This window comes from Trichomycterus rosablanca, chromosome 23 (assembly GCF_030014385.1).
Source record: "Trichomycterus rosablanca isolate fTriRos1 chromosome 23, fTriRos1.hap1, whole genome shotgun sequence".
Taxonomy (NCBI): Eukaryota; Metazoa; Chordata; class Actinopteri; order Siluriformes; family Trichomycteridae; genus Trichomycterus; species Trichomycterus rosablanca.
The window spans coordinates 1,691,348-1,707,858 of record NC_086010.1 but is presented as its reverse complement, the minus strand read 5'-3'; the positions used below and the strand labels follow the sequence as shown (position 1 = coordinate 1,707,858).

General features: G+C 42.9%; 1 protein-coding gene across 1 annotated transcript; it reads left to right on the top strand.

The window, feature by feature from the left end:
* Positions 1 to 8,638: 8,638 nt before the first annotated feature.
* atp6v1c1a (ATPase H+ transporting V1 subunit C1a) lies at positions 8,639 to 16,511 on the top strand. Its single transcript, XM_062985432.1, has 13 exons — positions 8,639 to 8,786; positions 10,002 to 10,149; positions 10,873 to 10,940; positions 11,946 to 12,031; positions 12,127 to 12,221; positions 12,315 to 12,406; positions 13,325 to 13,423; positions 13,501 to 13,569; positions 13,658 to 13,750; positions 14,275 to 14,368; positions 14,941 to 15,038; positions 15,580 to 15,706; positions 15,837 to 16,511. The coding sequence occupies exons 2-13, from the start codon at positions 10,018 to 10,020 to the stop codon at positions 15,933 to 15,935; spliced, it is 1,152 nt and encodes a 383-aa protein (XP_062841502.1). The 5' UTR covers positions 8,639 to 8,786; positions 10,002 to 10,017; the 3' UTR covers positions 15,936 to 16,511.

Here is a 16,511-nt window from a genome sequence, read left to right as displayed (position 1 = left end):
TGACACAATGGCTGCGTTTGTTCCACCAGCTCCAGCGTGGCTCTGCCAGTGAAAGTTTGTCCCTCCGGACCACACGGTGACCGTTCCGCACTTTGTGCCTGCTCCCCAACGACTATAAATGAGCTCACGGCTTCTAATCTCGCATTGCATCTGAAATGTTTTCCAGTAAAGCTGGATGTTACTATTGTTCTGATTAGAATGGTATCAGGGTCCGGGGCGTCTGTCGCTGGCAGGCCGTGTGTTTTACCCGCTGCAGGCTGTAACACCCCGTTGCTGTGCATTGTGCAAAAGGAATTCACTGGTCAGACAGCATGTCCAGAAATATAAACAACAAACGTGGCTTGAACAAAGACATAAACAGAGACGAACAGTTTTAGAATTATTGACAATCTTAGTGACAAATGTCTGTGTGGGTAATTAACTCACCGTCACTGTAAAAATTAATTGATTAAGAGTAAAAATTAAGAGGGCCAGTGATAGCTCAGTGGTTAAGGTACTGGACTAGTAAACAGAAGGTTGCCGGTTCAAGCCCCGCCACCACTAAGTTGCCACTGTTGGGTTCCTGAGCAAGGCCCTTAACCCTCAATTGCTCATCGTGTTCAGCTCATTGTGTAAGTCGCTTTGGATAAAAGCGTCTGCTAAATGCTGAAAATGTAAATGTAAAATGTAAAAAACACAGGGCTGCTTGATAGTGCAGTGGGTAGCGCTATTGCCTCACAGCAAGAAGGACCTGGGTTCAATTCCCCGGCCAGACGATCAGGGTCCTTTTTGTGTGGAGTTTGCATGTTTTCTCTGTGTCTGTGCGGGTTTCGGCGATCTATCTATCTATCTATCTATCTATCTATCTATCTATCTATCTATCTATCTATCTATCTATCTATCTATCTATCTATCTATCTATCTACAGTATCTATCTGTCTGTCTATCTATCTGTCTGTCTGTCTATCAATCTACAGTATCTATCTGTCTCTCTGTCTGTCTGTCTATTATACACAAACAGTACTAACTGCTCCTTCTAAAAAACGAAACATGGCCCACAAGGTGAAACTTCTTTTTTAAAGTCTGCCATATATACTTTATTATTACCAGCAGGGTAGCACAGTGGCTCAATGGGTAGCACTGTTGCCTCACAGCAAGAAGGTCCTGGGTTCAATTCCCCGGTGGAGCGGTCTGGGTCCTTTCTGTGTGAAGTTTGCATGTTCTCCCCCTGTCTGTGTGGGTTTCCTCCGGGAGCTCCGGTTTCCTCCCACAGTACAAAAACATGCAGTCAGGTGAATTGGAGATACAAAATTGTCCATGACTGTGTTTGATATTAAAAACTTCATCTGGTGAATCTTGTGTAACGAGTGTCTACCATTTCTGTCATGAATGCAACCAAAGTGTAAAACATGACGTTATAATCCTAATAAATAAAATAAATTATTACCAGCACTATGTTTTGGAATGTTCTCCATTCTCTAAGATTTCTAAAGCGGTTCAAGGACGCTGATATCGGTTAGTCTTAAAATAGACACTTTCTACCCGAAACAATAGAGCTTATCTTGGGTGTTCTCTCTTTATTATCTGTGACCTTTTATCTTTACAGGCTGAACCCACCACTCCTAATGTCCATTAGTTATTCATATGGTGGGTGCAGGAATTAAAATGCTGCCCATCAGCACAGCCACAGTTTCTTTATGTTTGATGGTACTGAAATAACCGGTGTGTGGTAGCATCACCAGCATGGACTCAACCAAAGGGCATTCCACAGTGAAGTGGACTAATGGACATGAGTTGGTTTCGAGTCCAGGGTTTCTTCAACCCCGTCTTCTGTTTGGGTCGTCAGACTTCTTAATCACCTTGAAACGACCATTGCCTGTTTTACCACGGCTTTATTCTGGTCAGGGTCGCGGTGGGTCTGATTCATCGGGCAAAAGGCAGGAAACACTTTGGACAAGACACACACACACACACACACACAGATCAATTTGTTGTAGCCTAGTGGTTAAAGCACTGGACTAGTAATCGAAAGGTCACTGGTTCAAACCCCATTGTTGCCAGGTTGCCACTGTTGGGTCCTTGAGCAAGGCTCTTAACCCTCAACCCCAGCTTCTGTTTGGGTCTCTTACTGACCCTGAAATGACCATTGGTCAGGGTCGCGGTGGGTCTGATTCATTGGGCAAAAGGCAGGAAACACCCTGGACAGGACACACACACACACACACACACACTCAGGCCAATTTTCAGTTGTAGCCTAGTGGTTAAAGTACTGGACTGGTAATCGAAAGGTCACTGGTTCAAACCCCATTTTTGCCAGGTTGCCACTGTTTGGGCCCTTAAGCAAGGCCCTTAACCCTCAATTGCTTAGACTATACTGTATACTGTCACAGTACTGTAAGTTACTTGGGTAAAAGCGTCTGCTAAAATGCTGAAGATGTAAATGTCAAATTTTCAGTAGCTTCGATTGGCCTGACTGCATGTCTTTGGACTTGTGGGAGAAAACCGGAGCACCCGGAAGAAAACGCAAGGGGACAAAGGGAAAACATGCAAACTCTACACAGAAAAGACACACAGAATCGAACACAGGCCCTGAATCACTCACTGTGCCACCTCTCACTTGGTAACAGGGGTTTATAAATGTAAATTAGGACGGCACCGTGTCTCCAGCTCCGTGACCCGATCGTTTATTTACTTTAATACGTCGATGGCATTTAAGAAACAAAGGAAGAGCAGTGACAGGGTGTCTGAGACAAAGACTTCCCCGGAGACTAAACAACCAGCAACATTCTCCCCCGGCTACCCTGATAATGCAGACGGGTGCCTGATTAGGGGACGCATGCCCATATATTGTCCCTGTCCTCCTGGACGGACTCCAGGCACTGGGCAGAGACGCACTGTGTTTGATCTGCGCATTTGGCTCCAGTCAGTCCCGGCATTGTGTCCCAACACAATGCAGAGCAGACCTGCTGAACTCCACATGTAGATCCCTTTGTGGGGGGTTTTCCTCGGTCTCAGGGTGGGTGACACCCATGGACAGGAAGTGGGACCTTAGTCCAAGTACAGGAGATCGTGCCTGCCTCGGACAGGCCGGCAGAGTGGGCATTCCTGACCAGCGCAGCACGGTGCAGACCCCCTGGGCTCTTCCTCTCTTTATCAGATAGAGGTAGATTTGTTGTTGGTGCTGCTGCTGAACATAAACAAGGCCTGAGTGATAAAATATATATGAATTTTAATATCACAGTATATACCACATGGCCAAAAGTATGTGGACACTTAACATTAAGCTTGTTGGACATTCCATTCCAAAAACCTCTGCAAACAAAGATCTGGTTCCCTGGCATTACACTACACTACAATACACTACACTTAAAGTGCATCTGTGGGAATTTGTGCCCATTAAGTAAATAAAAAAACATTTGTGAGAATAAGGAGGCTCTTGGTACCATGTTTTCCAGGAAATTTGACTTCCTCCCACCTACCAAAAACATGCCAGTAGATCAATTGGCTATTTTAAAATAAATAAAAGTAAATGAGTAAAATGGTAAAAGGTAGGTGTATGGTAGGTATATACCCATCGCAGCTGAACATGGATAGAAAGATGATGGTGGCTCACAGCACCGGACTCCTGAGTACCTGGGTTCGATCCTCGTTTCTGATCACTGCGTCCAGTCTTTACTGGTGGAGGGGCAATGGTGAAGCACCAGGTTCCTGAAGACCTGGGTTTGATCCTCAACTCTGATCACCGTCTGTGAGGAATTTTGTATGTTCTCCTTTTGGTTTCTTTCCTTCCAATCACTCCAAAACCCCATGGGTGTGGGTAAATGGGTGAATGGGTAGGGGTACGGTGCCTTGGGGTAAACTGCGCACAGAGTTTGTTGCGGCTGGAGTTTCTGGGTGGTGCCAGACTCGCCACGAACATGATCAGGAGGAAGATGTATGTATGGATGGATAAGTGAATGAATGAATGAATGACTGTATTAGCAGTGTGTTATCCAGTACAGGAGAGGCGCTGTGTTGTGAGTTCAGTTCCCTACTTGGATGGATGAATAGATGGTTGAATGGATGGATGGATGAATGAATGAATAGATGAGTGAATGAATGGATGGCTGAATTAATTACTTTGTTAGCAGTGTGTTATCCAGTACAGGAGAGGTTGGATGGATGGATGGATGAATGAATGAGTGGATGAATGAATGGATGGATGAATGGATGGATAAGTGGATGGATAAATGAATGGATGGATGAATGGATGGATGAGTGGATGAATGAATGGATGGATGAATGAATGGATGAATTAGCAGTATATTATCCAGTACAGGAGAGGCGCTGTGCTGTGGGTTCAGTTCCTCACTATGAATGGATGGATGAATGAATGAATGGATGGATGAATGGATGAATGAATGGATGAATGAATGAATAGATGAATGGATGGATGAATGGATAGATAGATAGATGAATGAATGAGTTGATGGATGGCTGAATGAATGAATGACTTTGTTTGCAGTGTGTTATCCAGTACAGGAGAGGTTGGATGGATGGATGAATGAATGGATGGATGGATGGATGAATGAATGAATGAATGATTGTGTTAGCAGTGTATTATCCAGTACAGGAGAGGTTGGATGGATGAATGAATGAATGAATGTGTTAGCAGTGTATTATCCAGTACAGGAGAGGTTGGATGGATGAATGAATGAATGAATGTGTTAGCAGTGTATTATCCAGTACAGGAGAGGTTGGATGGATGGATGGATGGATGAATGAATGAGTGGATGAGTGGATGAATGAATGGATGGATGAATGGATGGATAAGTGGATGGATGAATGAATGGATAGATGAATGGATGGATGAGTGGATGAATGAATGGATGGATGGATGGATGGATGAATGGATGAATTAGCAGTATATTATCCAGTACAGGAGAGGCGCTGTGCTGTGGGTTCAGTTCCTCACTATGAATGGATGGATGAATGGATGAATGAATGAATAGATGAATGGATGGATGAATGGATAGATAGATAGATGAATGAATGAGTGGATGGATGGCTGAATGAATGAATGAATGGCTTTGTTAGCAGTGTGTTATCCAGTACAGGAGAGGTTGGATGGATGAATGAATGAATGGATGGATGGATGAATGAATTAATGACTGTATTAGCAGTGTATTATCCCGTACAGGAGAGTTTGGATGGATGAATGAATGAATGATTGTGTAAGCAGTGTATTATCCAGTACAGGAGAGGTTGGATGGATGAATGAATGAATGACTGTGTTAGCAGTGTATTATCCAGTACAGGAGAGGTTGGATGGATGGATGGATGGATGGATGGATGAATGAATGAGTGGATGAGTGGATGAATGAATGGATGGATGAATGGATGGATGAATGAATGGATGGATGAATGGATGGATGAGTGGATGAATGAATGGATGGATGAATGAATGGATGAATGAATGGATGGATGGATGAATGGATGAATTAGCAGTATATTATCCAGTACAGGAGAGGCGCTGTGCTGTGGGTTCAGTTCCTCACTATGAATGGATGGATGAATGGATGAATGAATGAATGGATGAATGGATAGATAGATAGATAGATAGATAGATAGATAGATAGATAGATAGATAGATAGATAGATAGATAGATAGAATGAGTGGATGGATGAATGGATGAATGAATGAATGGATGGATGAACGGATAGATAGATAGATAGATAGATAGATAGATAGATAGATAGATAGATAGATAGATAGATAGATAGATAGATAGAATTTTGTATGTTCTCCTTTTGGTTTCTTTCCTTCCAATCACTCCAAAACCCCCTGGGTGTGGGTAAATGGGTGAATGGGTAGGGGTACGGTGCCTTGGGGTAAACTGCGCACAGAGTTTGTTGCGGCTGGAGTTTCTGGGTGGTGCCAGACTCGCCACGAACATGATCAGGAGGAAGATGTATGTATGGATGGATAAGTGAATGAATGAATGAATGACTGTATTAGCAGTGTGTTATCCAGTACAGGAGAGGCGCTGTGTTGTGAGTTCAGTTCCCTACTTGGATGGATGAATAGATGGTTGAATGGATGGATGGATGAATGAATGAATAGATGAGTGAATGAATGGATGGCTGAATTAATTACTTTGTTAGCAGTGTGTTATCCAGTACAGGAGAGGTTGGATGGATGGATGGATGAATGAATGAGTGGATGAATGAATGGATGGATGAATGGATGGATAAGTGGATGGATAAATGAATGGATGGATGAATGGATGGATGAGTGGATGAATGAATGGATGGATGAATGAATGGATGAATTAGCAGTATATTATCCAGTACAGGAGAGGCGCTGTGCTGTGGGTTCAGTTCCTCACTATGAATGGATGGATGAATGAATGAATGGATGGATGAATGGATGAATGAATGGATGAATGAATGAATAGATGAATGGATGGATGAATGGATAGATAGATAGATGAATGAATGAGTTGATGGATGGCTGAATGAATGAATGACTTTGTTTGCAGTGTGTTATCCAGTACAGGAGAGGTTGGATGGATGGATGAATGAATGGATGGATGGATGGATGAATGAATGAATGACTGTATTAGCAGTGTATTATCCCGTACAGGAGAGTTTGGATGGATGAATGAATGAATGAATGAATGATTGTGTTAGCAGTGTATTATCCAGTACAGGAGAGGTTGGATGGATGAATGAATGAATGAATGTGTTAGCAGTGTATTATCCAGTACAGGAGAGGTTGGATGGATGAATGAATGAATGAATGTGTTAGCAGTGTATTATCCAGTACAGGAGAGGTTGGATGGATGGATGGATGGATGAATGAATGAGTGGATGAGTGGATGAATGAATGGATGGATGAATGGATGGATAAGTGGATGGATGAATGAATGGATAGATGAATGGATGGATGAGTGGATGAATGAATGGATGGATGGATGGATGAATGGATGAATTAGCAGTATATTATCCAGTACAGGAGAGGCGCTGTGCTGTGGGTTCAGTTCCTCACTATGAATGGATGGATGAATGGATGAATGAATGAATAGATGAATGGATGGATGAATGGATAGATAGATAGATAGATGAATGAATGAGTGGATGGATGGCTGAATGAATGAATGAATGGCTTTGTTAGCAGTGTGTTATCCAGTACAGGAGAGGTTGGATGGATGAATGAATGAATGGATGGATGGATGAATGAATTAATGACTGTATTAGCAGTGTATTATCCCGTACAGGAGAGTTTGGATGGATGAATGAATGAATGATTGTGTAAGCAGTGTATTATCCAGTACAGGAGAGGTTGGATGGATGAATGAATGAATGACTGTGTTAGCAGTGTATTATCCAGTACAGGAGAGGTTGGATGGATGGATGGATGGATGGATGAATGAATGAGTGGATGAGTGGATGAATGAATGGATGGATGAATGGATGGATGAATGAATGGATGGATGAATGGATGGATGAGTGGATGAATGAATGGATGGATGAATGAATGGATGAATGAATGGATGGATGGATGAATGGATGAATTAGCAGTATATTATCCAGTACAGGAGAGGCGCTGTGCTGTGGGTTCAGTTCCTCACTATGAATGGATGGATGAATGGATGAATGAATGAATGGATGGATGAATGGATGGATGAGTGGATGAATGAATGGATGGATGAATGAATGGATGAATGAATGGATGGATGGATGAATGGATGAATTAGCAGTATATTATCCAGTACAGGAGAGGCGCTGTGCTGTGGGTTCAGTTCCTCACTATGAATGGATGGATGAATGGATGAATGAATGAATGGATGGATGAATGGATAGATAGATAGATAGATAGATAGATAGATAGATAGATAGATAGATAGATAGATAGATAGATGAATGAATGAGTGGATGGATGAATGGATGAATGAATGGATGGATGAACGGATAGATAGATAGATAGATAGATAGATAGATAGATAGATAGATAGATAGATAGATAGATAGATAGATAGATAGATGAATGAGTGGATGGATGGATGAATGAATGAATGACTGTGTTAGCAGTGTGTTATCCAGTACAGGAGAGGTAGAATGGATGGATGGATGAATGAGTGGATGGATGGATGGATAGATAGATGGATGAATGAATGAATGAATGTATTAGCAGTATATTACCCAGTACAGGAGAGGTAGAATGGATGGATGGATGAATGAGTGGATGGATGGATGGATAGATAGATGGATGAATGAATGAATGAATGAATGTATTAGCAGTATATTACCCAGTACAGGAGAGGTAGAATGGATGGATGGATGGATGAATGGATGGATGGATGGATAGATAGATGGATGAATGAATGAATGAATGTATTAGCAGTATATTACCCAGTACAGGAGAGGTAGAATGGATGGATGGATGAATGAGTGGATGGATGGATGGATAGATAGATGGATGAATGAATGAATGAATGAATGTATTAGCAGTATATTACCCAGTACAGGAGAGGTAGAATGGATGGATGGATGGATGAATGGATGGATGGATGGATAGATAGATGGATGAATGAATGAATGAATGTATTAGCAGTATATTACCCAGTACAGGAGAGGCGCTGTGCTGTGGGATCAGTTCCCCACTTGCTGCAGATCAGCTGAGTGTGACGCGCTGTAGAAACATCACAGCTCTCCCACTATGCTCATCCATTTCTAATATTTACCATTTATATTATTATTCCCTTATAGTATCGCGATATTTGATGCTTATCTGATTATTTTCATCGCCCTGTCGCTTAATATCGGTAAGTCATTTATATTTAATGTTATTTATTTACGCTGAGCTCTCTGGCTGCGGCTTAACGTTGTGTCAGCTGGATTAGCCATGTTAGCTTCCTCACCTCTACAACCGGGGGCTCTTTTACATGTTTCTATATGTATTTATATCTACACATCACATTTATATCATGTTATATAATACTACATTTTAATTCTAATTAATTTATCTGAATTTAAACAAAACAAGCGATAGCGGGAATGAATCGTGGCTCACAGATGAGCTGCAACTGACCGTGAGTCCGTCCCTAACCGTCAAATCTCCTCAGTCTCTCATCGTTACATTTAATATCACATATTATAGTTTTATTTGAATATTATACGTAATATTGATATATAAAACGTATCACTTTTAATACCGAATTGTCTTGTTTTGACCGTGCTGTGCATAATGTATGGGCTTCAGTGTGTCATGTGATTTTCGTTGGCTCAATCCCAAACGGCGCTGTTGGGTTAAACATAGTGCACTACAAGCTACTCTGTTAAAAACTGACCATACGCACTATGTAGTGCGCTAGGTAGGGATCATGGAGCAATGCGGGACACAGCCCCAGCCCTAGCGTCTCTAACCGTTAAACTGCAGAAAGTATGACGATGCCAAAGTCATTGTATATTTATATTTACATTTTTGGCATTAAGCAGACGTTTTAATCCAAAGCAGTGCTGTGACAGTATATAGTCTAAGCAATTAAGGTTTAAGGGCCTTGCTCAAGGGCCCAACAGTGGCAACCTGGCAGTGGTGGGGCTTGAAGCAGCAACCTTTCAATTTCTAGTCCAGTACTTTAACCTCAAGGCTACAACTGCCCTGCATTGTAAAATCATTAAATGGGATTTAATCAGACATACATGTTGAAAATGGTTTAAAAAGGTTGTGAACCATTGATTTAGGTATTTGACAAATAAGGGTCTGTTTAAGGGACCCCACAGTGGCAGTGATGGTGGGTCTTGTATCTAATCTTTGACCCCTTGATTAATTGCCCATTACCTTAATCACTGACCCAGCACTGCTCAAACTAAACCTCAAGAGTACAACAAAGCCACTGTTTGCCTTCATTCTTTCTGTTTTTGGACAGTTTTAGGACGCATGTGATTTCAAACACAGCTTAGACACGATATACAAACCAGTGTACCGATTTTAAACCCGCGTGATCAATGCAAGATCTAAGATCCTGTCGTTCTTTTAGCCCGTATCGTGCAGCCATGACGGAGTTCTGGTTGATCTCGGCCCCCGGAGAGAAGACCTGCCAGCAGACGTGGGACAAGCTGATGGTGACCACCACTCGCACCAACAACCTCTCCACTAACAACAAGTTTAACATCCCTGACCTCAAGGTATGACTCTCTTTATGTTTATTTTAACATCCACTCATTATAATCACGCAGTATTTACATTTATATTATTGGGTTGGGGAAAAACGGTTGCTGTTGGTTTGGGTGATGAATGTTCTGACTGCTGGATGGATGATTTCCTGCCTGAGGAAATCCAGGACTTCTCTATTTAAGCAAACTGTGAATCTCTTAAGTTCCTCTTGTGTGAGCACATGATCATATGTTCATTTTACTGTCTCATTTTACACACACACACACACACACACACACACACACACACACACACACACACACACACACACACAGAAAAGCACATTGTCTTGCAGTCCTCTGACTTAAGACTTATTTTTGTGTATATAACCAACCCCTTGCCATTTTACCTAAAAGTGAAAAATCCATTTTGGATCTGATTCAATTAGGGTAAAGTTTGTAAAATTAGGAACGGGGCTGGAGTTTGCATCATATTTCAGCCTATACAGCATGCACACTGCAAGCTCAAGTCCTTTTAGGATTGAGATTAGATTTAGTGCCCACGGCGCCCCCTCGGCTACGAACGGCGGCGTGCACTCCTCATCGGTTTGTCTACGCCCGGCGGGGCGAGAACTTAGCTGGCGCCAGTGAAGCGCTGCTTGATCAAACACAGCCTGGCTGCGTTTTCTTAACTCAATCGTGCCGCTCTCTGATCAAAGCTCGTGTCTGTCTGTCTGTCTGTCTGTCTGTCTGCAGGTCGGGACGTTAGATGTTTTGGTGGGACTCTCAGACGAGCTGGCGAAGCTGGACTCTTTTGTGGAGAGGTGAGTGTGTGTGTGTGTGTGTGTGTGTCCAGGTAAACATCACAGTGCACCATCACCCCCCTTTGATCTGGGATTCTCGGGACAGACGTTTTCAGTCTCGTTCTGGTCACTTCTGTCTGTGTTGTGTGAACGCCGGTGTCGCTGGTGAAGGTTCCAGCACCAAGGCTTTCTTTCATCTTGCCTGCTTGTTTAGTTTGCTGAGGAATCTCGCTCGGTGGTGCGATGCCCGCCGTGACTGCCTAAAATTAACTGTTAACAGCTTGCTGACACACCGGCATCTTTTCCCTCAGTCATATTTAAACCCCATGACTTACGGCTGCTAGATTCTAATTTTAAACATCTAGACGATCAAGGGTTTGGAGATTTACGAGTCCATCAGACTCCGGCTTTGTACTCGCTTCTGATCTTCAATAAATGGCGTGGAGTCAGAAAATTCTCAGGCGGGGGTTTTAACTTCTGATTTGTCAAACTTTGGTGATTTCATTGCGTAATAAATGGACACTTACTGCATTTAGCAAAGGCTTTTTATCCAAATTTGGCTTATAATCATGACTATACAATCCAAACATTTTAGGGTGAAGGGCCTTGGCTCAAGGGTCCAATAGTGGCAACTTGGCAAACGTGGGGCTAAAGAATAAAGGATAAGAAGCAACTTACCCTCCACCCAACTTGATAACTGGCTTCAGCGGTAATGCTTTAGCTGAACATGGAATTTCTACCTTCATACTGGAACACAACACAGTTTGGGGGCCGTGACGGCACTCCTGGTTCTCTTCATTAGCACCAGTTCCTGATCTGCAACCCATTTCATTCATATTTAGGAGTCATAACAGACCTGAGCTGAGGCTGGAGGTGTCCGCACTTCTGTACCATTTTTTCCCCTAATGTTTTCGACCCCCTGATTGAATCTTTATTGATCACTCAAATGAATTTCAGCAGGTTGTTCACTCCTAGGTGGATTCCCACTGTGCGTTTTGGATAACGTGTGTTTGTTACGGATTGCAGTGTGGTGAAGAAGGTGGCTCATTACATGGCCGACGTTCTGGAGGACAGTCGAGATAAAGTTCAGGAGAACCTCCTGGCTAACGGGGGTGAGCTCAACACACACACACACACACACGTTCAGGAAAAATGTTTACATTGTGTGTGTTTCCCCAGTGAACATTTTCTTTTTTGCTGGTTTTAGTGGATCTGATTACTTACATCACACGGTTCCAGTGGGACATGGCCAAGTACCCCATCAAGCAATCCCTGAAGAACATATCTGAAATCATATCCAAGGCAAGTCTCAGTTTTTACAAATATTTTTCCCCAGAACATTTTGACCTGTCACATTAAATCTGAGTTTTTCCGTCTCTCTCCGCTGTCCAACAGCAAGTAACGCAGATCGATAATGACCTGAAGGCCCGAGCGTCGGCCTACAACAACCTGAAGGGGAACTTACAGAACCTGGAGAGGAAAAATGCGTACGTATTCTGAAGGCACTGAGAACAAACCTGACATGACGTTTATGTTCAGTGGGTCTTAGCTGCAACTGCGTTAAGTTTTTACACTGTTTGCTGGATTGAAAAGGCGCTTAAGTGTGTAAAAGAAATTCAAGGTGATGTTTCCAACCTGGTACATACGGATCTGATCCAATTTGTGCTCTATTACAATTTTATTTAGACCAGAAAAGGTGATGGGACTTCTTTGTTGCTCATCTGAGTTAGAATGTAAGCGGTGCTATAGGCCAGCTGACAAAATAGCCTGTGTCTGTTAGGGGAAAGGTCGAAGCCCTTTGATGGGTTGGCGCCCTCTACAGGATGTTCCTGTTATGCACCATGTATTTCCCGGTGGAACCGGACCCACCATGACCTTGATCTTAGTTGCAGCCCTATTTATGTATTCAAACTAACAACCACAGGTTCTCAGCTTCTGGCCTGTGATCCTCAAATATTTGCAACCCTGATTCATTCTACAGTACGAATAAAATTGAGCCAGGAGAGGGATTAGATAAATATCCCTATCCGCATGTCAGGGGGACCCACATGGCTCACACATAGGGACTAAAATCAAGATCTAAATTGGAGACCCCGCTGGTAGACAATGGTACTGCGAGCAATCAGAAAGCCGTGCTGGGGTTCTTTTCCAGGGCTGGATAATCAGACTTGAGAGAAGGGATTGCATCCCAGTTGGCATGTCAAACAATAATTGGCCATCAAAGGAGCTATGACTTTTAGTACTGTAGTATGTGATTTAGGACACAGCACATTGCAATCTTTTCCATGGTGCTGTGCTGAGTAGGAACGGTATAGAAACATACAGCCGGTGTTTTATTGCATTTTGTGCGGTAGTAATTGTAATTGCTGTATGCTGCAATTGTAAATGTAAACGTGTATCTCCAGTGGGAGCCTGCTGACCCGGAGCCTGGCCGACATCGTGAAGAAAGAGGATTTTGTTCTCGAGTCGGAGTACCTCATCACTCTGCTGGTGGTGGTTCCAAAGTACGTCCAGTACGCACATTTATGTAAAGTAAAGTTCGTTGCATTGACTGCTGACAGTAGATTTGTCTCCTCACCAGGACGAACTACGCAGACTGGCAGAAGACGTACGAGACTCTGGCTGAGATGGTGGTGCCGCGCTCCACAAAGTAAGCCAACTCAGAGGTGCACTATGTGACCAGAGTGCAGGATGCTGGGACAGGTTCGGACTAATACTGAACATTTTATTTCCTACAGTTTGCTGTTTGAGGATCAGGACAGCGGCCTGTTCAGTGTTACGCTGTTCCGTAAAGCCATCGACGACTTCAGACTCCAAGCCAGAGAAAACAAGTGGGTTAAAACTTTTACTTTTGCTCTCATTAACCTCATCATTATTATTATTATTATTATTTACAATTGATCGACATTTGTAGGGAGGGTGTCTGTGCTTACAAGGTATAACAGACACGCTATGTGATTACAGTATGTACATCGCTGTACTGTAAACCATCATTTGTCTATACACTTTATAGACAAAAGTATTAGGACGCACATTCAAATTATTGAATTTATGTGTTTCAGCCACAACAGTTGCTTACAGGTGTAATAAATATATATATAAAGAAATTCACATGCTTTCGGCATGACCGTTCCCCTATGCCCACTGGGGCCGTGCAACTATCCAATGGCAAAGCCAGTCATGCCTGTGAAGGCACCCGACCTGCCCGAAGCAAAGCTGGGTCTCGAACCCTAGCGCTCGAGATCTCAGCAGTGATGGGCAGGCACGTTAGACCAGTGCGCCACCGAGCGCCAGTTTTTGTTGGGTTGTGGGGTGACGTTTCACCCTCAGATGTGTCGTTTTACACTGTCTGCAGGTTTACTGTGCGAGACTTCCAGTACAACGAGGAGGAGATGAAGGCGGATAAGGAGGAGATGAACAGGCTTTCTACTGATAAGAAGAAGCAGTTTGTAGGGTTTTATTTATTTCTCTTTCTTTTTTATATCTACGTTCTCCTGTTCTACACCCCTGATTTATCAGATCTTTATAGTCTGTACGACATTGCAAATGATGGACAGTGTTGCTACTGAAACAGAGCTCATATGAATATGAATAAAGCTCAGGGTTGTTGCTTACATGTACTAATGTTCTGTATATGATTATCACAAACGCTCAGGTCAGGAGATGAAGACTTGTTTTGTTCATGCCGACAGATAGATAGATAGATAGATAGATAGATAGATAGATAGATAGATAGATAGATAGATAGACAGACAGACAGACAGACAGACAGACAGACAGACAGACAGATAGATAGACAAACTGACAGACAGACAGACAGACAGACAGATAGATAGATATACAGATAGGTAGACAGACGGACAGACAGATAGATCAATAGATAAATTATAGATGTATACATTACAGATACATAAATAGATATAAGCATACACACATACAGACATACACACATGCATATAGATATACATACAGTATATACAGTATATATGCATCCCGTTAACTGCATGTTGGGTTTGTGCAGGGTCCGCTGGTGCGATGGCTGAAAGTGAACTTCAGCGAGGCTTTCATCGCTTGGATCCACATTAAAGCTCTGCAAGTGTTTGTCGAGTCTGTATTAAGGTACGATGTTCCTCACATTATTCCTAAGGTACGTTCTGCTATACAATAATGTACAAATTACTGAAGCTGCAGCTCATCAGCTCATCAAATTTCACCTGGTACCTCCGACTAACTGCGCCGTGTCGTAGAAACATCAGCTCACGCTGAATAGTTTATAAGTGAAGGCGCTCGACCCAGAACTATCTGATAATGGTTAACAGTCTGATCAGGATAAACCCGACTGTATTCAGAACTAGCCGCCCTATATAAAAGTGTGTAATTAATTAGGGTTTTTATTTCTATATCTCCTGTTCTTAAAATTTGCATCATCAAATAGTGTGCAGGTAGGATTAGGGTTGCCAGATATTTCTCTCACAAGCTCCATAAAAGGCTTATTCTTATTACTAAGAATTATAATAAGAATATAATAAATAAGCTTATAATAAAAATGCAAAGTACGGCTGCTCAGCAGGAAATTTGGAGACCTGGCAACCCCCAGATTTCAGAATTAATAAGAGGCTACGTGACTTTTGCTGACACGCGTGGGTTCTGTTCTGTGCAGGTACGGCTTACCCGTGAACTTCCAGGCCATGCTGCTGCAGCCCAACAAGAAGAACATGAAGAAGCTGAGGGAGGTGCTGAACGAGCTCTATAAACATCTGGACAGCAGCGCCGCCGCCATCATCGACGTGAGTCTCACACACACGCCTGTCTGGACCATGTGCTTTTTGGTGAATAGTCTGTCTAGCATTGCATTTCAGTTCCCGACTGATCTGTTATTATATTTCTGACCTCATTTCCTTCTGTTCCTCTTTGTAGCAATCTGCTATGGACATTCCAGGACTGAACCTGAGCCAGCAGGAGTACTACCCCTACGTCTACTACAAAATCGACTGCAACCTGCTCGACTTCAAATAGTTCTCGCCCTGCCCCGCCCCGCCCCGCCCATCTCAGATCTCACTTCCTGTCCTTGTGAAGAATCACCACGACGTCTCGCTCGCTTCAGTATCTATTTTTCCCGCAGTATCTCGCCCTTCGTGTCCCCTTTTATTCTCTCTGTATATTCCCCCCGGTGCATGCTGGTTTTAATCGAGAGGTTCGGCTGCTCCCCGGTACGGCGTGGGATCGCGTCCCTCCCCGCCATCCTCACAGGTTTTTTTGTGTTTTCTAAAGATCAGACTGTATTTCTGACCGGACGGGTCGGATCCATATAGCAGAAGTGATTGGTGTATCTATTCGTATGATGATCATTCCGCTGTCGTCGATGCACTGTGGTCAATCGCGTGCAGTTTATAATTCGGTAGTAGATATTTAGCCGTGTGAGGACGCTGGTGTCTTTTACCTTTGTGTTGAACGGTTCCACATCACGGTACCTGTGTGTGTTACCATGTGTTGTGTACATTCGGTGTTCAAGAAATATAATGTATATGTTGAACTTAATGTGTGTGTGTGTCACAAAGTTCTGATCAATGAAGATTTAAAGTTCTCATCTTA

Coding starts and splice junctions, on each gene's coding strand:
- atp6v1c1a (XM_062985432.1), top strand. CDS start 10,018: ATGACGGAGTTCTGGTTGATCTCGGCCCCCGGAGAGAAGACCTGCCAG. Junction 12,407..13,324: donor AACCTGGAGAGGAAAAATGC/GTACGTATTCTG, acceptor GTGTATCTCCAG/TGGGAGCCTGCTGACCCGGA. Junction 15,707..15,836: donor GCGCCGCCGCCATCATCGAC/GTGAGTCTCACA, acceptor TCCTCTTTGTAG/CAATCTGCTATGGACATTCC.